Below are 24,909 nucleotides of genomic sequence, written 5' to 3'. Positions count from 1 at the left end.
GATACAGCTAATCTGGCTGTGACGGTCCCACCTGATGACGGAGACTTGTGTTGCCTCCGAAACGTCGTGATTTTTATTATTTTATTCTTATTAATTTTAATTAATTTTTTTTACCTACGTGACTTTACCGAAAAAACTAAGAGTATGAATCCTTGCAGTCACGAAAGCTTCAAATCTAGAATCATTAACATCAGCTTTTCATCTGTAGGACGTGCCTGCCATTCTTCCAATGTGGAAGCGAGCATCCACAAATGACCCCATTTATATGTTGAAAGTAAAAGCAATAATTTGACCATCACTTGTAGCTGTAAATTGAAGCTTCCCCTCTTTTGCAAGACTGTGGTTCGTGCTGCTGCATTGGCAGCATTGGGTAGCCAATCCAGACCTCCACACAATTCCTGAAGGAGGAGGCATTCCAGCTAGCTGAAATATAGTGGTAGATCTATTCTCTCTGATTGCAACATTCTATGCCCGAGAATGAGGAGGCTTACCAAAGCTTTTGCTCAGAGGTCCGGAAAGCCATTCAGCACAGTAAGATATGGGTGGTGGTTGCGGGTTGCTGCCCCAAGATCAGACACCACTCTTTAATAATAAAAAAAAAACTTCTAGCACCATGATAATCTAATCTTTGATGCCCAGAAACATGTCCACATATATTCTGGACCCCAACATCATCTTCAACTTAAGTATGTTAAAGACAATAGGGGGCGCCTATTTTTGTCTTGTATGCATGCATGCACGTGTGAATATGTTTATGAGTGTGTGCATGTGTTCACTCTGTCTTCCTTGACAATAGCAGTCAATTCAGTTAGGGAACAGGAGAAAGCCGCTGAACAGCGCGTCCCTGTTCTTGTCATTGAATAAATTGATGTACGGAGCTTTCATCTCGAGCCATACCTGATCTCCCGTCTCGAGGCTCAGCACGACGCTACCGCTAATTTCCTCGTCTGGGCGGCCACACACATTGGATATCAATTGCCCATTTTTCATTATCATAACCACGAGATGGCCACTAGCACTTGAGTGCATAAAGAAGGTGAAGTAGTAGGTGCCGGGGGATGCACAAGTAAACTTTCCTGTGATGGGGTTGTAGTGCCCCTGTGGGTTGGTGATGATGATGTCAAACTTCATGGGGCATCCGGTTGCCTGTGTGGAAAGCGCCATCTTTGCCGAGAAGGCCGACCTGGGCCCAACACCATTCTCGCTTTTGCCGCCTCGTTCGCCCTTCTCACCTGGGATTCCTGGAGGCCCCATGGGCCCTGATTGGCCAAGAGGGCCCAGCTTTCCCGGGACACCTAGACAGACACACGGTAACAAGGTCAAGTGTCAACGTATTCGACTGAGAGATGGGTGACACAAATCTCTGTTGGTGGCACTTAGCCAGACGTGTATGTATGTTGAACTTCTTTTGCACCGTACCTAGCCAATCGTGATAATTGGAGGTGCAGGGGAATGGACAACAAACTTAAACACAAAAGTAGTTCTACAGAAATTAGTTTTAAATCTAGATTTAAAAGTGCATAGCCCCAGTGGCTTCCGAATAACACGCGTAACTGAGGTGTGTTTTGTTAAAACGTCTTCTTTTGGTTTGCTATCAAAGGTCGATATCCAAAACACTTAAGCACTTGATTGCCACATCATCGAGTTCAATCGACATTTTCATGTCACCTCTCCAATGTATTTTCGGATTGACCACCTGTGTTCGGCATAATGTCCAGCATGTTAGGCGTTTCTTCAGATACTGAATGGAGCAGCTCCTTTTCTCACTCAGTCATATAAAGTTGCTGTATGCTGCTGGAGTTTGATGTCAGGCCAGCTGATGTTATTTATCGACAAACGTGATGTGATTACCCCGACCGTGATAGGGCAGCGACCTCGGACTCCCTCGTTCAATCTGATTTTAAGGGTGTATTCCATCGAGCTTGTTACGTTTTCTGCTTTTTCTTCTATTTTGAAATCCACATTGTATTCTGGGTTTTTTAATGGCAATTTTTTTTTTTACAAAAAAAAACAAACATGATTTGACAAAGCTAATGAACAAGTAAGAAGTTTCTATTTATATTTGACATGATATGGACAAATTGCCACGTGCCAGAAAAGTCCGCTGCCATCAGGACATAACACACCGTGTCTGGGTAAACCCCTGCTGACTTGGCTCCCCATTCATGCCTTTGTCTCCTGAAGTGCCGCTGTCTCCCTTAGCTCCAGGTGCTCCCATCACACCTGCGAAAGGACCAACGAACTGATCAGCAACCCATCGAGACGTTGTTGCAACTTTGTGACCCACATCTACTGAAAATCTGTGAAAAAGAGTATCATAGCTCATCGGATTTATCCAAGATATATAACTATTCTGATTCTGTCCTCTGCGGGAAGGAAGTCAAACTAAACACAAAAAGCAGTTCTAAAGAAATTAGTTTTCAACCTAGATGATTTAAAAATGCATAGCTCTAGTGGCTACCTAATATTTGAAGGACGAGCGTACTAGACGGCCACAGCAGCCCATCTAAAATGAGGGCTGTGAGTTGTGAATCAATTCCCCTCACCGTCTTTCCCGTCCCTGCCGTCCCTCCCAGGGGCCCCGTGCTGCCCTGGGGTCCCCGGGATCCCGCTCATCCCCGCACACATGGCTCTATCCTCCTGGGCGCCAGCTCCTTCGCCCAGCTCCGTGGTCACGGAGAGCAGAGCCAAGACCAACACCAGAGATAAGACGGACATCTGGGGAGCCACAACATTGTCGTTAAAAAAATATATATATTGGTGGACTTAAATAATTATTACAGGGTTTAAATTAGGGCGTTAATTTTTTTTGGTTAGGAAAATACTTTATTTGCTCGGACCTATAGTTTAGCCACAGGATAAAATAAATATAATTATATGTTACAAAAGTGCTCCATTGTGGTTTAAGGCCTCTCAATTTCCAAAATAAACTGTTGTTCAAACCAGATATAAATAGATAGGCCTTATTCCATAAATAGAGCACCTTTGTAATATACACTGATTGTTTTATCCTGTGCCTAAACTATAGGTCCGAGTAAAACAAAGTGTGTATTGTTCGGAAGAGGAGAGGGAAAGCTGTTGATTTGTGTGTACCACTTCCGTGTATTTTTCAAGTATTTTAGAATGGGGAGAAGTGGCAGAGTAGTTAGCACACCACACTATGCAACCTTAGTGAGATTTCAGAGCACGGTGATATCTTAACTGGTCCTCGGCACCATAATTCGCCAACCCATTATGACTAATGTGGGGATGTACGGATCAGATATCGTTCGCTACTGAAATTAGCCATAGCCATTAATCGAACTTGGGTCATTGGGTTCATCACACAATGCCCTAAACATTGCGCCAATGCTCATTCTTAAAAACTCGAGCAGGATAATTACTGATATTTTCATTATCATATCTTGATTGTGAAACAAAGAGCCAAATATAATGAGTTGAACCTGTTTTGATAACAACACACGTGAATGGTAGACCGACACACACACAGACTTACTTTGCACATTTGGCCTCCGATTTTGCTTCGAGGTCCTTCCAAATTTTCTCTGAGGTTCTCCCCTGTCCATGGCTCCCCCTTTATACATTCGGGTCACGTGTTCCTGCGGTCAACAAAACACTCATTAATAACGTAGCAATCAACACGTATATACAAAGATAACGATCCCCCACATACCGGGCGACGCCAACCATTATGTCCTATTAGTGGCCCTGCCAGCATAATTCAACTAAGATCAACATCACACACTTAATTATATAAACACACATTTATACAAACATATAAACAAACACAAGTACATGCAAACGCAGGCATACAAATGTACAAAGACATATGTACCAACATATACACACATGCACGCACATACTGACATATAACGGGTGGTGGTGGCTACATACACCTGTAATGTGCATTGGTGAATGGGGTAGCGGCTGGACTTGTTGAGATATCATTCCCCTCTCCCCGTTTCTGCTGCTGCTTCGGCACAGCCCCAGCGAACAGCTGAAGATGTGGCTGGTTGCTTCGGCCAGATCCGGCTACTGCCGTGGCCTTGGTGGTGTCAGCCACATGTGCATGGGCGACCGGCCTCGCGCCGTTGCCAACTTACAGTCCAGTGCAGGGTGGACCCATCTCCGGGCACCCATTCTGCTCCTGTAGAGCATGATGGCTCTCTCCTCCACTGCCGGCAAGCCTGCGACCTTCCACTAGCCCCCGTGGGGGATTTAAAATACAGGCAATCCTCGAATTACGAATGGGTTTGTCGAAGCCCTTGTGAGCCGCTTCCATCCCCTGCCCCCTCATAATGCCCTGACCTCCCTTCGGCGCTGTGGATAGCGGGAGGTGAGGTGTCTGAGGGACAGGAAGAGACGAGCCGATTGAGAGTGACAGGAGGAGGGGGAGGAGGAGCCGAGAGCAAGAGAGAGAGAGAGAGGGGAGGGAGACTGGCGTGGCGTGGTGGTGCGGGTGGCCGCGAGGACGATTCAAATTTTATGTTGAGAGGGTGGAACTTGAGGTAATGCGCCTCCACCCTCTCAGCCGGTGCTGCTGGTGCCTCAGGACAACAAAGTTGTGCTCGGAGAGCGTGATGCTGGGCTGCGGGAGGGCGAGAGAGGCCCGTGCAGGAGATGCGGCCTGAGGCCACATGGAAATCCGACCTCGTCTGGATAAAGCACACGAGGTGCCATCTTCTGCAGTGTCGGAGAAAAAACGATCCGGGCTGTTGAGTCTGCTGAGCCCGGAGCAGCTGATAAGTGATGGACCGGAGGTGTAGTGATTTTAGTCTTACTTGGGGGTAAAAATTATTTCAAATATTTTGTAGACAGAAAAACACAGACACAAGAGCATGTTTGATCAATCTTTACTGTATAATGCAGGCATGCATACATTAACCTGTGGCAGTCAGAGAGGGATGACTTTGATTGGTGAGGGGTTCGGATTGACAGAAGTGGGTGGAGCTTGGGTGAGCGGAACCAGGTGACAGGGGAGGAACGAGAGAGAGGACGAGCGAGGGACGCGCGTGGCGGCCATGCAGCGTCGTGAGTACGAGTTGAAACATTTGGTTTGCTGTAGTGAGGGCCTGGAATAAGCTAAGTAGTGACAGGATAATTGATTCAGTCCCTACTAATGATGAACATCTATTGAGGGTCGCAGCCAAGGCCAATGCGCCTTATATTGAAGCCGAAGGTGGGTCATGACCCTAACACTTTAGGTGGAAGTATTGAAAAGCATACCACAAATCATCTTAATAAACACATTCCTGCGGAGGGAGCTGGTAGGAACGTTGGGTTGCTCGGTCAATGGCCTGCAGGGTCAACGGCGGCGTGGTGTATTCCGCAAATATGCCCGACTGTGAGGGCGGGCACAAGCCGGAGTCAGTAGGTTAAACGTTGAGTTTTACTGGTAGGAACCTCCTGTTACACCAGCCCACAGGGGATTATTGTGTCCGTCCGACCATCGTGCAGGGAGGGGCTGGGTGGGGAGGGGCTGGGTGGGGCTGGGTGGGGGGTGGGAGGGGTGGGGCTGCGTGGGGAGGGGCTGGTCATCCCGTGGTGCCCTTATAAAACTCAACGTTTAACCTACTCACGCCGGCTTGTGCCCGCCCTCACAGCAACCCAACGTTCCTACCAGCTCCCTCCGCAGGAATGTGTTTGATTCAGTCCCTACTAATGATGAACATCTATTGAGGGTCGCAGCCAAGGCCAATGCGCCTTCCATTAAAGCCGAAGGTGGGTCATGACCCTAACACTTTAGGTGGGAGTATTGAAAAGCATACCACAAATAATCTCAATAATAATGGTAGTCGGCTGCTGGATTGCTGTGCAGCCCATGGGCTTATAACGGCCAACATCCTTTTCTGTCATCACATAACACTTCGAGTGTGTCAGGTCCAAGCAGAAACATATGTTGCACGATGCAATGTGGAACAGTCAACGTGAGCTTATCTGCTTGACATGAGGACATACTGTGGAGCTGATCTGGCCACTGACCATCAGCTTTTTATCTGTAGGATATGCCTGCCATTCTTCCATTGTGGAAGCAAGCATCCAAAAACAGACCCCATTTATTTGAGGCACGATCTACATTATATGTTGAAAGTTCGAAGTGAGAATTTGATCATCACTTGTATCCAGGAATTAAAATTTCCCATCTTCAAGATGTATGCATTTATGCACGCGTGAATATGTTCATGAGGATGTGCATGTGTTCACTTCATATTCTCTGACAATGGAAGTCAATTCAGTCGGGGAAAAGGAGAAAGCCACTAAACAGCGCGTCCCTGCTTTCGTCAATTACCAAATTGATGTACGGAGCTTTCATCTCGAGCCATACCTGATCTTCCGTCTCGAGGCTCAGCACGACGCTACCGCTAATTTCCTCGTCTGGGCGGCCACATACATTGGATATCAATTGCCCATTTTTCATTATCATAACCACGAGAGGGCCACTAGCACTTGAGTGCATAAACAAGGTGAAGTAGTAGGTGCCGGGGGATGCACAAGTAAACTTCCCTGTGATGGGGTTGTAGTGCCCCTGTGAGTTGATGATGATGACGTCAAACTTCATGGGGCATCCGATTGCCGGTTTGTAAAGTGCCACCTTTGCCGAGAAGGCCGACCTGGGCCCCACGCCATTCTCGCTTTTATCGCCTCTGCCACCCTTCTCACCTGGGATTCCTGGAGGCCCCATTGGCCCTGATTGGCCAAGAGGGCCCAGCTTTCCCGGGAGACCTAGACAGACACACGGTAACAAGGTCAAGTGTCAACGTGCTCGAGTGAGAGATGGGTGACACGAATCTCCGTTGATGATACTGTGTGACACGTGTATGTATATTGAATTGCTTTCACACCAACCATACTAATCGGAGGTCCGGGGGAGGGGCAACAAATGAAAACACAAAAAACATTTCTAAATAAATTAGTTTTGAATCTATTTTTTTTAAGTACATAACTCCAGTGGCTTCTTAATAAGATGCACAATTGAGGTGTGTTTTGTTTAAACTTTTTTTTTGCTTTCACAGGTCGATGTTCTTATCACTTGAGCACTTGATTGCCACATCATCGGGTTCAATAGACGTTTTCATTTCACCTCCAATATATTTGCAGAATGACCCCTGTGTTTGGCATTAAATTCAGCATGTTAGGAGCTTCTTCAGCATCTGAACGTAGCAGCTCATTTTCTCCCTCAGTCATATACAGTTGTTGGCTGCTGCTGCAGTTTGATGTCAAGCCAGCCGATGTTATTCATCAACAAACGTGATGTGATTACTCCTATTGAGGTATCAGCAGTGAGCCCGAACTCCCTCGTTTGATCACTGATTTTAAGCGTGCATTTCGTCGAGTTTATTACACACGTTATGTGTTGTTTTTTTCCATTTTTGATATCCACATTGCATTATGGGTTCTTAATGACGATAAAACAATGTTACAACGAATCTAATGAACAAAGAAGAGGCTTTGTTTCATATTTGACGTAATTGTGGACAAATCACCACGTGGCAGAAAAGTCTGCTGCCATCAGGACACGACTCACCCTATCTGGATAAACCCCTGCTCACCTGGCTCCCCTTTCACGCCTTTGTCTCCTGAAGCCCCGCGGTCTCCCTTAGCTCCAGGTGTTCCCATCACACCTGCGAAAAGAACAAAGAACGGATCAGCAACCCCTCGAGACATTGTTGTTGTAACTTTCTGACCAACCCCTACTGGACATCTGTGAAAGAAAGCTTACTAGCTCGTTGGATTTTTCCAGGATGAATGAAGATTCTGATTATGAGTCCTCTGCTGCCCAATTCATTCACTGGCTCCCAATCCAACATCAACTACAAGATCTCTCTCACGGTTATCAGGATTCTCCATGGACTCGCCACCACCTACCTCTCATTTCACTCTACTCCCCTCCACGCACTCTCCTACCTGAATGAGTGAATTAACGAGTCACACATGTACAGTGAGGGAAAAAAGTATTTGATCCCCTGCTGATTTTGTACGTTTGCCCACTGACAAAGAAATGATCAGTCTATAATTTTAAAGGTAGGTTTATTTGAACAGTGAGAGACAGAATAACAACAAAAAAATCCTGAAAAACGCATGTCAAAAATGTTATAAATTAATTTGCATTTTAATGAGGGAAATAAGTATTTGACCTCTCAATCAGAAAGATTTCTGGCTCCCAGGTCTCTTTTATGCAGGTAGCGAGCTGAGATTAGGAGCACACTCTTATAGGGAGTGCTCCTAATCTCAGCTTGTTACCTGTATAAAAGACACCTGTTCACAGAAGCAATCAATCAGATTCCAAACTCTCCACCATGGCCAAGACCAAAGAGCTCTCCAAGGATGTCAGGGACAAGATTGTAGACCTACACAAGGCTGGAATGGGCTACATAACCATCGCCCAGCTTGGCGATAAGGTGACAACAGTTGGTGCGATTATTCGCAAATGGAAGAAACACAAAAGAACTGTCAATCTCCTTCGGCCTGGGGCTCCATGCAAGATCTCACATCGTGGAGTTGCAATGATCATGAGAACAGTGAGGAATCAAGGCAGCTTGGACCATAGTCACCAAGAAAACAGTTGGTAACACACTATGCCGTGAAGGACTGAAATCCCGCAGCACCCGCAAGGTCCCCCTGCTCAAGAAAGCACATATACATGCCCGTCTGAAGTTTGCCAATGAACATCCGAATGATTCAGAGGACAACTGGGTGAAAGTATTGTGGTCAGATGAGACCAAAATTGAGCTTTTTGGCATCAACTCAACTCGCCGTGTTTGGAGGAGGAGGAATGCTGCCTATGACCCCAAGAACACCATCCCCACCGTTCAACATGGAGGTGGAAACATTATGCTTTGGGGGTGTTTTTCTGCTAAGGGGACAGGACAACTTCACTGCATCAAAGGGACGATGGACGCGGCTATGTACCGTCAAATCTTGGGTGATAACCTCCTTCCCTCAGCCATGGCATTGAAAATGGGTCGTGGATTGGTATTCTAGCATGACAATGACCCAAAACACACGGCCAAGGCAACAACGGAGTGGCTCAAAAAGAAGCACATTGAGGTCCTGGAGTGGCCTAGCCAGTCTCCAGACCTTAATCCCATAGAACATCTGTGGAGGGAGCTGAAGGTTCGAGTTGCCAAACGTCAGCCTCGAAACCTTAATGACTTGGAGAAGATCTGCAAAGAGGAGTGGGACAAAATCCCTCCTGAGATGTGTGCAAACCTGGTGGCCAACTACAAGAAACGTCTGACCTCTGTGATTGCCAACAAGGGTTTTGCCACCAAGTACTAAGTCATGTTTTGCAGAGGGGTCAAATACTTATTTCCCTCATTAAAATGCAAATCAATTTATAAAACTTTTGACATGCGTTTTTCTGGATTTTGTTGTTGTTATTCTGTCTCCCACTGTTCAAATAAACCTATCATTAAAATTATAGACTGGTCATTTATTTGTCAGTGGGCAAACGTACAAAATCAGCAGGAGATCAACTACTTTTTTCCCTCACTGTATGTATATATGTTAAACGTCTTTCGCACCTTATGTAGTCAACCGTGCTAATCGGAAGTGTGGGAGAAGGATGACAAACTAAACACAAAAAGCAGTTCTAAAGAAATGCGTTTTCAATATCAATTCAAAAGTGCATAACTCAAGTGACGTCCTAAAATCGAAAGCAAAAGCGTTCCAGACGGCTGCAGAAGCGCATCTCAATGACAGCTGTGGGCTGTGAATCAATTCCCCTCACCGTCTTTCCCATCCCTGCCGTCCCTCCCAGGGGCCCCGTGCTGCCCTGGGGTCCCCGGGATCCCGCTCATCCCCGCACACACGGCCCTGTCCTCCTGGGCACCAGCTCCTTCTCCCAGCTCCGTGGTCACGGAGAGCAGAGCCGAGGCGAGCAGCAGAGATAAGACGGACATCTGGGGGAGCGGCCAGTCAGTTGATTGAGCCACAGCATTGTCGTTTTCGCAGAAATATCTCGCATAAAAAATATAAGTTGGTTTTATTATCAGTGGGTTTAAATTAGGGTTTTGGTAGATTTTTTGGTGAGGAAAATAATTGATTTGCTCGGACCTATTGTTTAGTCACAAGATACAATATAAATAATGTTATATTCTTGGTTCTTTCGGTAAAGTCACGTAGAAGGGAAATAATAAAATAATAAAAATATAAAACAATAAAAATTCTCACGAAGTTTCGACTGCAACACAAGCAATCATCATTATATTTATATTATTTTATTATTTTCCTTTTACGTGACTTTACCGAAAGAACCAAGAATATGAATCCCTGCAGTCACGAAAGCTTTAAATCAAAATATAAATTATGTTGTTCAATCCATATATACACATATAATGCCATTAATAGAGCAATTTTGTAATATACATGACTTGATTTGGTAGAAGACCCAGGGACTGGCTCAGGATATGCTGGCGGGACGATGTCGCTCGGCTGGCATGGAAACGCCTGGGAATTCCCTAGCAAGAGCTGGGGTCTGTCGCCAGGGAAAGGGAGGTCTGGACCGCCACTACTCAACATGCTGCCGTTACGACAAGCGGATAAACTCCAGATCCGAGTCGAACGAAGTGTATATTCTTCAGAAGAGAATGGGGGTAAGCTGTTGATTGGTGCGTAACACCTCGTCCCAGAGATGAGTGAAGACCAGCGAGAACCTCCCGTGTATTTTTCTAGTAATTTCGAATGGGGAGAAGTGGCTCGGTGGTTAGCACACCGCAATAAGCAACCTCCTTTCGATTCCAGACCCCGGTGAGTGATATCTTAACTGGTCCAGGGCACCACCATTCACCAACCTATTGTGACTAATGTACGGATCAGATATCGTTCGCTACTGATTTTAGCCATGGCCATTAATCGAAGTTGGGTCATTCGGCTTCATTGCGCAGTGCCTTAACCACTGCGACAATGCTCCACAGGATAATTACACAATTTATGTCAGCCACATGACAGTCAAACTATTTTAAATCTTAAATCTGGATTGTCAAACGAAGAACCAAATGTAATTACTTGAGCCTGGTTTAATTACAGAACACGTGAATGGTACATCCACACACACAGACTTACTTTGCACATCTGGCCTTTGCTTCTGCATTGAGATCCTGCCAAATTCTCTCTGAGGTTTTCCCTTGTCCCTGGCCCTCCCTTTATACATTCGGGTCACGCCTTCAGCCAAAACTACCATGAACAATCAACACACGAATATATAAAGACAAACACCTCCCCCTCCACATACCAGATGGGCGACCCAAGACATTATACCCTGTTAGCCTTTTCAGACTGTAGGAGCATGTGCTGTTAGCAATTAGTTCCAATGAAAGCTGGCACGGTACATGAGGGGTGGGGGGCCAGCACCTCGTCCAACCGCATTTGTCTTTCCAGTGGCGATGTTTACACACCTTACCCGGTACTCATTTGAGGCTGAGTTGACCTAGGGGAGGCCAATGACCCATTTAGATATTCGTTACTCGTGTTAGCTGCGAGCGGGAATCAAACTCGGGTCCCCGGGTTCATAGTGCAGCGCGCTAACTGTTGCACTACTGACCCCTACACAACAACAACCGCCATTTGCCACTAAGTGGCGGTGACGTCACCACGACGCTTGTGCAGGCCATCTGCACCTTGAGGCCATGTGAAGTGTCGAACGCCCGCTGGCAGGACGTCACGGGGCAGACCCAGGTCCCACGGGTCGACTGACTGAAATTACCGAGATGACTGGTTGATGCACCACCTGTGCTCCCTACTGTGCCAACTTGCTGTGCTTTAGCTACCAGGCGCTCCGCTCGTTATTTTGAGCGTCGCTCCTCCGCCCTCTGTTGTTGTTGGAGGGTGACTGCCTCCAATTGCCCAGTAGCATCCTTCACGAGCCTCCTCCACAGAGGGCGATCTTGACACCGCTGGTACCAGTCATCGGCAAGTCCACTCAGCTCCACATCCTCCTGTACCACGTCACTCCATCTCTTCTCTAGCCCGTGCCGTGTGCCCGTTTAGCCCCCTTGATCCGGCCGAACAAAAGCTGTTTGGGCATGCGGTGATATGGCATGCGGGCTGTCTTTCCGACAGACCTTTTATTTTTATTATTTTATTTTTTCCCTTCTACGTGACTTTACAGAAAGAACCAAGAAGATGAATCCCTGCAGTCACGAAAGCTTTAAATCGAAATATAAATATGTAACTAATAAGCTTGTGCCGGAGGCCCCGTCTATGACGTATCCTGGCCAAACCCCAATTGGCGGAGCCAGGAGATTGAATCTTCACCCTCGGGGCTCCTCCAGAAACAACGATAAGCCACTACGGATGGCCACGTGGAATGTCCGAACGCTTACTGCGGAGGAGAGGCTGCCACTCATTTGTCGGGAGCTGGACCAGTACCGCCTGGATCTCTGTAACATTCAGGAGGTCCGGTGGACCGGTTCTGGCTCCTGCCACCATGAGGGGTGGACAGTCCTCTACTCGGGGCAGGAGACTACCAAACAACAGGGTGTGGCTCTTCTTCTGAACAAAAGAATGAAGGGGGTGTGGGAGCGGGGCAGTGAGGTGTGGGAAGCTGTAAGCTCCAGGCTACTTTGGGCTCGCCTTCCCATCAACCGGAGGCGAGGAGTGGTGGTCGTGGTTTCTTATGCCCCCACCGAAGACCAACATCCGTGGAGGGATGCAGGAAAAGCCGATGAGTCAGATGCCTTTTATGACCTCCTGTCACAGGTGCTAGCTAAAGTGGCCACTTGGGACAGAGTCATCTTTTTGGGTGACTTCAATGCCCGAGTTGGGCATGATGCTGGCACCTGGTCTGGAGTGATTGAAAGGCATGGGCCAGATCAGCTCAATAACAACGGTAGGAGGCTGCTAGATTTTTGTGCAGCCCATGGGCTTGTAATTACCAACACGCTCTTCCGGCATTGGTGCATCCACACAACATCATGGATGCATGCCGGGTCCAAGCAAGAACATCTGCTGGACTACATCGTGATGGACCAGCGGATGCGAGCCCATGTCCTTGACACCAGGACCTACCATGGAGCTGATCTGCCCTCTGACCATCGACTAGTCATCTGTAAGATGCGCCTGCCATTCTTCCACTCTGGTGGTGGGTGTACACCCAGGACCCCATTCCAACCTAAAGTGGCCTGGTCTCAGTTAGCTGATGAAAGTTGCAAGTGAGAATTTCATCATTGCTTGCAGCTGGGGTTGGCATCGTCCCCCACTCCTCCTGATGTCGAGGGTAAATGGGCGAGGTTTAGGACTGTGACTCATGCAGCTGCAATGGCTGCTTTGGGCACGCGGTCCAGACCTCCCCGGAGACCATGGCTGACAGAGGAGGTGTTCAGGATAGTTGAGAAAAAGCGACAGGCCCACTCTCATCGGCTACGGCATCCCAAGTCAGAGAATGAGGAGGTTAACCTCAGCCTTCGCTCGGAGGTTCGGAGAGCCGTAAGGCACTGCAAGGATGGGTGGTGGTCGCGGGTTGCTGAGGAGATGGAGTCTGCCTCTGTGGCCTGCGATCACAAAGCACTATTTAACTCCATCAAAAAAGTAACCTGCAGCGCCACACCTATTACTATCATTAGGGGAAAAAACGGCGATCCAATCTCCGACCCCCAGGAACAGGTTTGCAGATTTGATGAGCATTTCTGTGAGGTCCTGGGGGAGGGGAAATCCCTCAGCCAGGAAAACATCATGGCACAAAGTGGGGATAACCCTGCTGAGGCTGCGGTGCCTCAAATATTGGAAGAAGTCACCCCCTGTGAGTGGCTGGCTGAGGTGCCATTTGTTGTACTGAAGGTGATCCGGAGTCTGAGACCAGGAAAGGCACCGGGCAGAGATGATCTCCCAAGCGAAATGCTGAGGGAGGGTGGCGTTTGTGCACAGACTGCCCTATATGACATCATAACAACAGTCTGGACCGCTGGACGGGTTCCGCAGGATTGGAAGGATGCCCTGGTGGTCCCCCTCTTTAAGAAGGGGGACCGCACAGACTGTAACAACTACAGGGGCATCTCACTCCTCAGCGTGCCATGAAAGGTCCTGGCAAGGATTATTCAACATCGCCTTGCTAGGCACGCTGAGGAGAGGCTTGCGGAACCCCAATGCGGTTTCAGGAAACGGTGGTCCTGCACAGATGCCATATTTTCTGTCCGTCTGCTACAGCAAAGGTGTAGGGAATTCCAACAAGACCTACATCTCTGCTTTATTGACCTGGTCAAGGCCTATGATACCATCAGTAGGCCTGGGCTCTGGGTTGTTCTTCGTGCTTTCGGAGTCCCTGACCCTCTGCTCACGATCATTAAGGACCTTCATGATGGTGAGCGTGCCCGGGTAAAACTACGTGGCCGGGAGTCAGAGCCTTTCCCTGTACATCTTGGTGTGCGACAGGAATGTCCTCTGGCTCCCACATTATTTAACATCTATTTTTACCACGTAGTTCGTGAAGCCTTCAATAGCTGTACCGGGGGAATTTCCATTTGGTACAGATATAATGGGAGGCTGATCGATGCCCGGGTGCGATCAAGGGATGGCTCCCTATTGGTCAACCACGTTGTGTATGCCGATGATTTGATAATAGCTGCTCATTCAGAGGAGGAGTTGGAGACGCTGCTGCTGAGACTGAAGCATGCCACCCCCACAACTTCCAATCGGTGATGGGGCAGTAGTGGAGAGAGTGGAGAGTTTCCCATACCTGGGCAGTGTGCTTATGACCGGTTCCAGTTTAACAGCAGAGGTCTCACTCCGAATCAGTCGAGCGGCAATATCTTTTCATCGGTTGCGTAACACTGTGTGGAAGCTACCTGGTCTATCGCTCCGCACGAAGCTTCAAATCGGCCGGATCGAGGGGGATAAACGGGCGTGGCACGGGCTAGAGAAGAGATGGAGTGATGTGGTACAGGAGGATGTGGAGCTGAGTGGATTTGCCGATGACTGGTACCAGCGGTGTCAAGATCGACCTCTGTGGAGGAGGCTCGTGAAGGACGCTACTGGGCAGTTGGAGGCAGTCGCCCTCCAGCAAAAACGGAGGGCGGAGGAGCGATGCTCACAACAACGAGCGGAGCGCCGGGTGGCTAAAGCACAGCAAGTTGGCACAGTAGGGGGCACAGGTGGTGCATCAGCCAGTCATCTCGGTCATCTCAGTCAGTCAACCCGTGGCACCTAGGTCTGCCCCGTGACCTCCTGCCAGCGGGCATTCGACACTTCTCGTGGCCTCAAGGTGCACATGGCCTGGCACAAGCATTGTGGTGACTTCACCGCCACTTTGTGGCGAGTGGCGGTTGTTATTGTTGTTGTCGTGTCCTTATGTGCCCGTGTATGTTGGGCACACATGCACTCCAAAGTTTATTTTCTTAAAGATGAAATCTGGAGGTAAAATCTCATTTGGGAATTCAGGCTTCATCAGAGAAATTTTGTGAAATTATCTTTGCTGGTTTTGGATCATCAATAGCCCATTGTGTTAACAGGCAGGCGTCACATGTGTTTCTCTGTGCAAGTAGTCCGTACGTGTGGGGAGCAGTGGTGTAACAGTTAGACTCCCGCTCACGGCTAACACGAGTGATGATTATAATCTGTACCGGTCTCTTTCTTCTTTCTCCCTCCCCTTCTCTTTTCCATTGTGTTGTTGCCTATTGTTGAGTTCTATATCCCTGTTCCCTTCCCCCATTCATCACTGGAAATATTGTAAATATTGTATACTAGCTTTACTACCCGGCTTCGCCCGAGACTTGGATTCTTGTCTTGGATTAATACACAGCCTACGCGGAGGGTGGGGGGGGATGCATGACGTCAGCAGGCACACTGCGTAACGCTGCCGCATGCGGGTGACATCATGTGACGTCACCACTCACTTACCGTGCAAAAATACAAAAGCCTATTTTATACTCTTTGCATTGTGTACAGTCTGGAAGCAACCCACATACCAAATTCCAAGTTTGTTGCATGTTGGGAAGTATGCTAAACATTTAGAACAGACACACATATTCACGAATTTCCCTTTTAATGATATAGATATGGGATGGGGTATTTATTTGTTGAGGGGGAGTTGACAGCCAGGACGGCTGAGTTTTACGAAGGGGGGGGGGGGTGATGTAGTGACATCGCTGGATGTCACCATGCTGTGGGTGCAGTACCGGCCCTAGAGGGGCACGGTGTGCGATGTAATGCCATCGCTGGATGCCACCATGTTGTAAGTATAGGGCCGGCCCTCGAGGGGTACGGTGTGCACTGGATAATAGTGCTGGATGGCACCAGGCTGTAAGTGCAGTGCCGACCCTACAGGACAGGGTATTTTGGTACGGACCGAAGGATAAGGTTGTGTGAGGCCATGGCACTCTGGTTGACCCAGGAGGACACGTAACCGGTTAAGTTGACAGAGGGGCCCCAAGAGGGGGTGAAGGGTGGGTCATGTGATTGGGACCCAGATCCTTCCCGAGGATTCTGGAAGGTGGACGTGGCCAAGGGCGGAGTCGGCCATGCCACAGAAAATATAAGCCGGGTCCCGAGAGGGACCAGGGTTGTTCATCCCGGGAAGAAACCCTTCGTCTACGATCTCCGTTTTAAGTCTTCCAGCACGTGGACCCGGGCAGATGTTGTAGTCCTGGGTCCGTAGTAACAGTTACGTGGTAACTAGTATAGTTAGCTGGGTGGTCACCACCTTAGGTTGTTATTCTGTGAAAGGGAATTTACCTCGTGTGTTGGAACTGAATAAATGTGTTGCCTTCAAAGTCGACGTCTGCGACTCAGTTGAACCCATTACACAAATATAAATGAATACAGGTTCTTAATTTATTCAAAACAAAACAGAGCCACGCAATGATAGAGCAAATCAACATCACATGAGTCTAAATATTAAGCAGAGCAGAAACGCAAATGAACGACTTTAAGCAACAAAAAACAAGCAGTACAGGGTTAAAACTGAACATTGACGAGTTAAAAAAACACAATCGAATATATTTTTGCGTTAAATGTAGCGGCCTCTAGTGCTAGCAGGGGCCCCGTGAACTTACAACATCTATCGTCTCATGGTTAACATCACAAATAATAAAAAACAAGCATCTGCTGAGTGTCGTCTGTGTTGTATCTGTGCGTATGCGTGTATGTAGGGAGCCGTAGGGTAGTGGTTAGCGCACGGCTCTATGAACCCGTAACCTGATTTCGAAACTCACTTACTGCCACCACCAATGACGAATATATGAACCGGTCCTGGGCCTCCTTTATGTCAATTCAGCCTCAAACGAGTACCTTGTGCGGTGTGTAAACAACTAACTTAGGGAAGCCAAGGCGGTCGGGCGTGGTACTAGTCACCCATCCCCTCGTTGACTGTGCCGGCCTTAATAGGTGCTCGCTAAAAGCATTTGTCCCTACAGTCAGTTAAGGCTATACTGGGAGCTTTGTCTTCGCGCGTGTATTAACTGCACGTGTATATATATTTTTAACTGCCTGTGTTCTACAAATGTGTGTGTATGTGTGGTGAGGAATTGTGTTGGTTGATTCAGTCCCTACTAATGATGACCATCTATTGAGGGTCGCAGCCAAGGACAATGCGCCTTCTATTAAAGCCGAAGGTGGGTCACGAGCCTAACACTTTAGGTGGAATTTTTGAAAAGCATACCACAAATCATCTCAATAATAATAATGCTGGATTGCTGTGCAACCCATGGGCTCATAACGACCAACATCCTTTTCTGTCATCACATAACACTTCGGGTGTGTCAGGTCAAAGCAGAAATATCTGTTGCACGATGCAATGTGGAACAGTCAACGTGAGCTTATCTGCTTGACATGAGGACATACTGTGGAGCTGATCTGGCCACTGCCCATCAGGTTTTCATCTGTAGGATATGCCTGCCATTCTTCCATTGTGGAAGCAAGCATCCACAAAAGACCCCATTTATGTGAGGGACGGTCTGCATTATATGTTGAAAGTTCGAAGCGAGAATTGTATCATCACTTGTATCCAGGAATTAAAGACTTTTCATCTTCTGCTGATGCCAATCGAAAATAGATGAGGTCCAGGACTGTGGCTAGTGCAGCTGCATTGACAGCATTCGGTACCCAATCCAGACCTCCCCAAACATCCTCATGGAGGAGGTGTTGCAGCCAGTTGAAAGAAAGTGGCAGATCTATTCTCTGATTACAACATTCTATGCCCGAGAATGAGGTTTAGCAAAGCGTTCGCTTAGAGCCACTCAGCTCTACGAGTTACGCATGGTGGTTGTGGGTTGCTGGCCCATGAGAACACAACACTCTTTAATACAAAAAAAAAATTCGAGCACCACCCCTATGGCGATCCAGTCTCTGATCCCCAAGAACATGTCTGCACATTTCTGGACCCTCATAGCGTTTTTAACAAAAGTCTGTTAAAGTCGATAGGGGGGGTCCTATTCTTCATCTTATATGTATGCATTTACATTCTTTGGGTCTTCCGGTAAAGTCACGTAGATAGTTTGAAATAAAATAACAAGAAAAACTACGACGTTTCGATCTTTCAACCTATCTACGTGACTTTACTGAAAGACCCAAAGAATATGAATTGTGCAGTCATGAATGCTTTAAGTCAAGATGTATGCATTTATGCACGCGTGAATATGTTCATGAGGATGTGCATGTGTTCACTTCATATTCCCTGACAATGGAAGTCAATTCAGTCGGGGAAAAGGAGAAAGCCACTAAACAGCGAGTCCCTGTTTTCGTTATTTCGCAAATGGGTGTATGGAGCTTTCATCTCGAGCCATACCTGATCTCCCGTCTCGAGGCTCAGCACGACGCTACCGCCAATTTCCTCGTCTGGGCTGGCACATACATTGGATATCAATTGCCCATTTTTCATTATCATAACCACGAGATGGCCACTGGCACTTGAGTGCATAAACAAGGTGAAGTAGTAGGTGCCGGGGGATGCACAAGTAAACTTTCCTGTGATGGGGTTGTAGTGCCCCTGTGGGTTGGTGATGATGACGTCAAACTTCATGGGGCATCCGGTTGCCGGTGTGGAAAGCACAATCTTTGCCGAGAAGGCTGACCTGGGCCCCACGCCATTCTCTGTTTTGCCGCCTCGTTCGCCCTTCTCACCTGGGATTCCTGGAGGCCCCATGGGCCCTGATTGGCCAAGAGGGCCCAGCTTTCCCGGGAGACCTAGACAGACACAGGGTAACAAGGTCAAATGTCAACGTGCTCGACTGAGAGATGGGTGACACAAATCTCCGTTGGTGGCACTGTGCGACACGTGTATGTATATTGAATTGCTTTCACACCAACCATGCTAATTGGAGGTCCGGGGGAGGGGCAACAAATGAAAACACAAAAAACATTTTAAAATAAATTAGTTTTCCATCTATATTTTAAAAATACATAGCTCCAGTGGCTTCTTAATAAGATGCACAATTGAGGTGTGTTTTGTTTAAACTTTTTTGTTTGCTATCACAGGTCGATGTCCTAATCACTTGGGCACTTGATTGCCACATCATCGGGTTCAATAGACGTTTTCATTTAACCTCATATATATTTGCAGAATGACCCCTGTGTTTGGCATTAACTTCAGCATGTTAGGAGCTTCTTCAGGATCTGAACGTAGAAGCTCATTTTCTCCCTCAGCCATATACAGTTGTTGGCTGCTGCTGCAGTTTGATGTCAGGCCAGCCGATGTTATTCATCAACAAACGTGATGTGATTACTCCTACTGAGGTATCGGCAGTGAGCCCGAACTCCCTCGTTTGATCACTGATTTTAAGCGTGCATTTCGTCGAGTTTGTTACACACGTTATCTGTTATTTTTTTCCATTTTTTAAATCCACATTGCATTGTGGGTTCTTTAATGACGATAAAACAACGTTACAAAAAAAAACTAACGTTACGTGACGAATCTAATGAACAAAGAAGAGGCTTCGTTTCATATTTGACTTAATGCGGACAACTCACCACGTGGCAGAAAAGTCTGCTGCCATCAGGGCACGACTCACCCTATCTGGATAAACCCCTGCTCACCTGGCTCCCCTTGCACGCCTTTGTCACCTGAAGCCCCGCGGTCTCCCTTAGCTCCAGGTGTTCCCATCACACCTGCGAAAAGAACAATGAACGGATCAGCAACCCCTCGAGACATTGTTGTTGTAACTTTCTGACTAACCCCTACTGGACATCTGTGAAAGAAAGCTTACTAGCTCGTTGGATTTTTCCACGATGAATGAAGATTATGATTATGAGTCTTCTGCTGCCCTATTCCTTCACTGGCTCCCAATCCAATCCAACATCAACTACAAGATCTCTCTCACGGTTATCAGGATTCTCTATGGACTCGCCACCGCCTACCTCTCATTTCACTCTACTCCCCTCCACGCACTCTCCTACCTGAATGAGTGAATTAACGAGTCACACATGTACAGTGAGGGAAAAAAGTATTTGATCCCCTGCTGATTTTGTACGTTTGCCCACTGACAAAGAAATGATCAGTCTATAATTTTAAAGGTAGGTTTATTTGAACAGTGAGAGACAGAATAACAACAAAAAAATCCAGAAAAACGCATGTCAAAAATGTTATAAATTAATTTGCATTTTAATGAGGGAAATAAGTATTTAACCCCTCTCAATCAGAAAGATTTCTGGCTCCCAGGTGTCTTTTATGCAGGTAATGAGCTGAGATTAGGAGCACACTCTTAAAGGGAGTGCTCCTAATCTCAGCTTGTTACCTGTATAAAAGACACCTGTTCACAGAAGCAATCAATCAATCAGATTCAAAACTCTCCACCATGGCCAAGACCAAAGAGCTCTCCAAGGATGTCAGGGACAAGATTGTAGACCTACACAAGGCTGGAATGGGCTACAAGACCATCGCCAAGCAGCTTGGTGAGAAGGTGACAACAGTTGGTGCGATTATTCGCAAATGGAAGAAACACAAAATAACTGTCAATCTCCTTCGGCCTGGGGCTCCATGCAAGATCTCACCTCGTGGAGTTGCAATGATCATGAGAACAGTGAGGAATCAAGGCAGCTGGGACCATAGTCACCAAGAGAACAGTTGGTAACACACTATGCCGTGAAGGACTGAAATCCCGCAGCACCCGCAATGTCCCCCTGCTCAAGAAAGCACATATACATGCCCGTCTGAAGTTTGCCAATGAACATCCGAATGATTCAGATGACAACTGGGTGAAAGTATTGTGGTCAGATGAGACCAAAATTGAGCTATTTGGCATCAACTCAACTCGCCGTGTTTGTAGGAGGAGGAATGCTGCCTATGACCCCAAGAACACCATCCCCACCGTCCAACATGGAGGTGGAAACATTATGCTTTGGGGGTGTTTTTCTGCTAAGGGGACAGGACAACTTCACTGCATCAAAGGGACGATGGACGGGGCCATGTACCGTCAAATCTTGTGTGAGAACCTCCTTCCCTCAGCCATGGCATTGAAAATGGGTCGTGGATTGGTATTCTAGCATGACAATGACCCAAAACACACGGCCAAGGCAACAACGGAGTGGCTCAAAAAGAAGCACATTGATGTCCTGGAGTGGCCTAGGGAACTGAAGGTTCGAGTTGCCAAACGTCAGCCTCGAAACCTTAATGACTTGGAGAAGATCTGCAAAGAAGAGTGGGACAAAATCCCTCCTGAGATGTGTGCAAACCTGGTGGCCAACTACAAGAAACGTCTGACCTCTGTGATTTCCAACAAGGGTTTTGCCACCAAGTACTAAGTCATGTTTTGCAGAGGGGTCAAATACTAATTTCCCTCATTAAAATGCAAATCAATTTATAAAACTTTTGACATGCGTTTTTCTGGATTTTGTTGTTGTTATTCTGTTTCCCACTGTTCAAATAAACCTACCATTAAAATTATAGACTCATCATTTATTTGTCAGTGGGCAAACGTACAAAATCAGCAGGAGATCAAATACTTTTTTCCCTCACTGTATGTATATATGTTGAACGTCTTTCGCACCTTATGTAGTCAACCGTGCTAATCGGAAGTGTGGGGGAAGGATGACAAACTAAACACAAAAAGCAGTTCTAAAGAAATGCGTTTTCAATATCAATTCAAAATTGCATAACTCAAGTGGCGTCCTAAAATCGGAAGCAAAAGCGTTCCAGACGGCTGCAGAAGCGCATCTCAATGACAGCTGTGGGCTGTGAATCAATTCCCCTCACCGTCTTTCCCGTCCCTGCCGTCCCTCCCAGGGGCCCCGTGCTGCCCAGGGGTCCCCGGGATCCCGCTCATCCCCGCACACACGGCTCTATCCTCCTGGGCGCCAGCTCCTTCTCCCAGCTCCGTGGTCACGGAGAGCAGAGCCGAGGCGAGCAGCAGAGATAAGACGGACATCTGGGGGAGCGGCCAGTCAGTATATTGAGCCACAGCATTGTCGTTTTCGCAGAAATATCTCGCATAAAAAATATAAGTTGGTTTTATTATCAGTGGGTTTAAATTAGGGTTTTGGTAGATTTTTTGGTGAGGAAAATAATTTATTTGCTCGGACCTATTGTTTAGTCACAAGATACAATATAAATGATGTTATATTCTTGGTTCGTTCGGTAAAGTCACGTAGAAGGGAAATAATAAAATAATAAAAAGATAGAACAATGAAAATTCTCACGACGTTTCGACTGCAACACAAGCAATCATCATTATATTTGTATTATTTTATTATTTCCCTTTTACGTGACTTTACCGAAAGAACCAAGAATATGAATCCCTGCAGTCACGAAAGCTTTAAATCAAAATATAAATTATTTTGTTTAATCCATATATACACATATAATGCCATTAATAGAGCAATTTTGTAATATACATGACTTGATTTGGTAGACGACCCCGGGACTGGCCCAGGACATGCTGGCGGGACGATGTCGCTCGGCTGACATGGAAACGCCTGGGAATTCCCTAGCAAGAGCTGGGGTCTGTCGCCAGGGAAAGGGAGGTCTCGACCGCCACTACTCAACATGTTGCCGTTGCGACCCTCACCAGGACAAGCGGATTGAGGAACTAACGAACGAATGAACACTACTTGTTTTATCCTGTGCCTAAACTCCAGATCCGAGTCGAACGAAGTGTATATTCTTCAGAAGAAAATGTGTTAAGCTGTTGATTGGTGCATAACACCTCGTCCCAGTGATGAGTGAAGACCAGCGAGAACCTCCTGTGTATTTTTCTAGTAATTTAGAATGGGGAGAAGTGGCTCGGTGGTTAGCACACCGCAATATGCAACCTCCGTTCGATTCCAGACCCCGGTGAGTGATATCTTAACTGGTCCTGGGCACCACCATTCACCAACCCATTGTGACTAATGTACGGATCAGATATCGTTCGCTATTGATTTTAGCCATGGCCATTAATCGAAGTTGGGTCATTCGGCTTCATTGTGCGGTGCCTTAACCACTGCAACAATGCTCCGCAGGATAATTACACAATTTATGTCAGCCACATGACAGTCAAACTATTTTAAATTTTAAATCTGGATTGTCAAACGAAGAACCAAATGTAATTTCTTGAGCCTGGTTTAATCACAGAACACGTGAACGGTACATACACACACAGACTTACTTTGCACATCTGGCCTTTGCTTCTGCGTTGAGATCCTGCCAAATTCTCTCTGAGGTTTTCCCTTGTCCCTGGCCCTCCCTTTATACATTAGGGTCACGCCTTCAGCCAAAACTACCATGAACAATCAACACACGAATATATAAAGACAAACACCTCCCCCTCTACATACCAGATGGGCGACCCAAGACATTATACCCTGTTAGCCTTTTGAGACCGCAGGAGCAAGTGCTGTTAGCAATTAGCACCAATGAAAGCTGGCACGGCACATGAGGGGTGGGGGACCAGCACATCGTCCAACCGCATTTGTCTTCCCAGTGGCGATGTTTACACACCTTACCCGGTACTCATTTGAGGCTGAGTCGACCTAGGGGAGGCCAATGACTCATTTAGATATTCGTTACTCGTGTTAGCTGTGAGCGGGAATCAAACTCGGGTCCCCGGGTTCGTAGTGCAGCGCGCTAACTGTTGCACTACCGACCCCTACACAACAACCGCCATACACCACTAAGTGGCGTTGACGTCACCACGACGCTTGTGCCAGGCCATGTGCACCTTGAGGCCACGTGAAGTGTCGAACGCCCGCTGGCAGGAGGTCACGGGGCAGACCCAGGTGCCACGGGTCGACTGACTGAAATTACTGAGATGACTGGTTGATGCACCAACTGTGCTCCCTACTGTGCCAACTTGCTGTGCTTTAGCCACCCGGCGCTCCGCTCGTTGTTGTGAGCGTCGCTCCTCCGCCCTTTGTTGTTTTTGGAGGGCGACTGCCTCCAACTGCCCAGTAGCGTCCTTCACGAGCCTCCTCCACAGAGGCCGATCTTGACACCGCTGGTACCAGTCATCGGCAAGTCCACTGAGCTCCACATCCTCCTGTACCACGTCACTCCATCTCTTCTCTAGCCCGTGCCGTGCCCGTTTAGCCCCCTCGATCCGGCCGAACAAAAGCTGTTTGGGCATGCGGTGATTGGGCATGCGGGCTACATGGCCCAGCCAATGCAGCCTTGCCTGCCGGAGGTGCTCACACACTTTCACACACACATATGCGCACGAACACAAACACTCCCAGCGCGAGGCTTCTTCATTACATCTCGCCAAGGATTGGTCCGCTGAACAAAATAGTTCCGCGGTTCAGTTTGCCAGTGTGAGTTCGCATTTTAAGTTAATGGTAAAAAAATATATCAAGGAAGCTGGTTCGTAAGTGCGGGTGTTCGTAAGTGCGGATGTTCGTAGGTAGAGGACTGGCTGTACACATGTGTAGGACTTGAAATATCACGCGCCACGCGTTCTGTTGCTATCCAAAGCGAGCAGCGTACAGTGGGGGCAACTGAGGATAGAGTTGTTGTTGTCGTGGCATTAAGGGGGAGGTCGTTAAGAGACGCCACAGGTGTTAGGGGTAACTGAG

At 47.4% G+C, this 24,909-nt stretch overlaps 2 protein-coding genes across 2 annotated transcripts; both read right to left on the bottom strand.

Annotated features, from left to right (window-relative positions):
• Window positions 1-219: 219 nt before the first annotated feature.
• Window positions 220-9,902, bottom strand: LOC133351888 (collagen alpha-1(IX) chain-like). Its single transcript, XM_061567465.1, has 7 exons — window positions 9,731-9,902; window positions 7,551-7,622; window positions 6,259-6,723; window positions 3,497-3,558; window positions 2,547-2,718; window positions 2,152-2,223; window positions 220-1,295 (listed from the first exon to the last, which is right to left on the bottom strand). The coding sequence occupies exons 1-7, from the start codon at window positions 9,900-9,902 to the stop codon at window positions 805-807; spliced, it is 1,506 nt and encodes a 501-aa protein (XP_061423449.1). The 3' UTR covers window positions 220-804.
• Window positions 9,903-18,622: 8,720 nt separating this feature from the next.
• On the bottom strand, window positions 18,623-23,531 carry LOC133351992 (complement C1q subcomponent subunit C-like). Its single transcript, XM_061567665.1, has 4 exons — window positions 23,508-23,531; window positions 22,118-22,289; window positions 19,963-20,034; window positions 18,623-19,113 (listed from the first exon to the last, which is right to left on the bottom strand). Exons 1-4 carry the CDS (start codon window positions 23,514-23,516, stop codon window positions 18,623-18,625), a joined length of 744 nt encoding a protein of 247 aa, XP_061423649.1. The 5' UTR covers window positions 23,517-23,531.
• Window positions 23,532-24,909: the final 1,378 nt, after the last annotated feature.

The sequence above is a fragment of the Lethenteron reissneri genome, chromosome 39 (genome assembly GCF_015708825.2).
Source record: "Lethenteron reissneri isolate LAM-NWPU_2019-01 chromosome 39, ASM1570882v1, whole genome shotgun sequence".
Taxonomy (NCBI): Eukaryota; Metazoa; Chordata; class Hyperoartia; order Petromyzontiformes; family Petromyzontidae; genus Lethenteron; species Lethenteron reissneri.
Note: the sequence above shows the minus strand (reverse complement) of the source record. Positions and strands in the feature narration are given on the sequence as shown.

Excerpts from the sequence above, each read along its gene's own strand:
- LOC133351888 (XM_061567465.1), bottom strand. The coding sequence starts at position 9,902 with ATGTCCGTCTTATCTCTGCTGCTCGCCTCGGCTCTGCTCTCCGTGACC. Across the intron at positions 2,719-3,496 it reads TCGGAGGCCAAATGTGCAAA|ATGTCCGTCTTATCTCTGGT; the intron begins GTAAGTCTGTGT and ends GTGGCTCCCCAG. Across the intron at positions 2,224-2,546 it reads CGGCAGGGACGGGAAAGACG|GTGTGATGGGAGCACCTGGA; the intron begins GTGAGGGGAATT and ends GTCCTTTCGCAG.
- LOC133351992 (XM_061567665.1), bottom strand. Across the intron at positions 20,035-22,117 it reads CGGCAGGGACGGGAAAGACG|GTGTGATGGGAACACCTGGA; the intron begins GTGAGGGGAATT and ends TTCTTTTCGCAG. Across the intron at positions 19,114-19,962 it reads AGGCGTGCAAGGGGAGCCAG|GTCTCCCGGGAAAGCTGGGC; the intron begins GTGAGCAGGGGT and ends GTGTCTGTCTAG.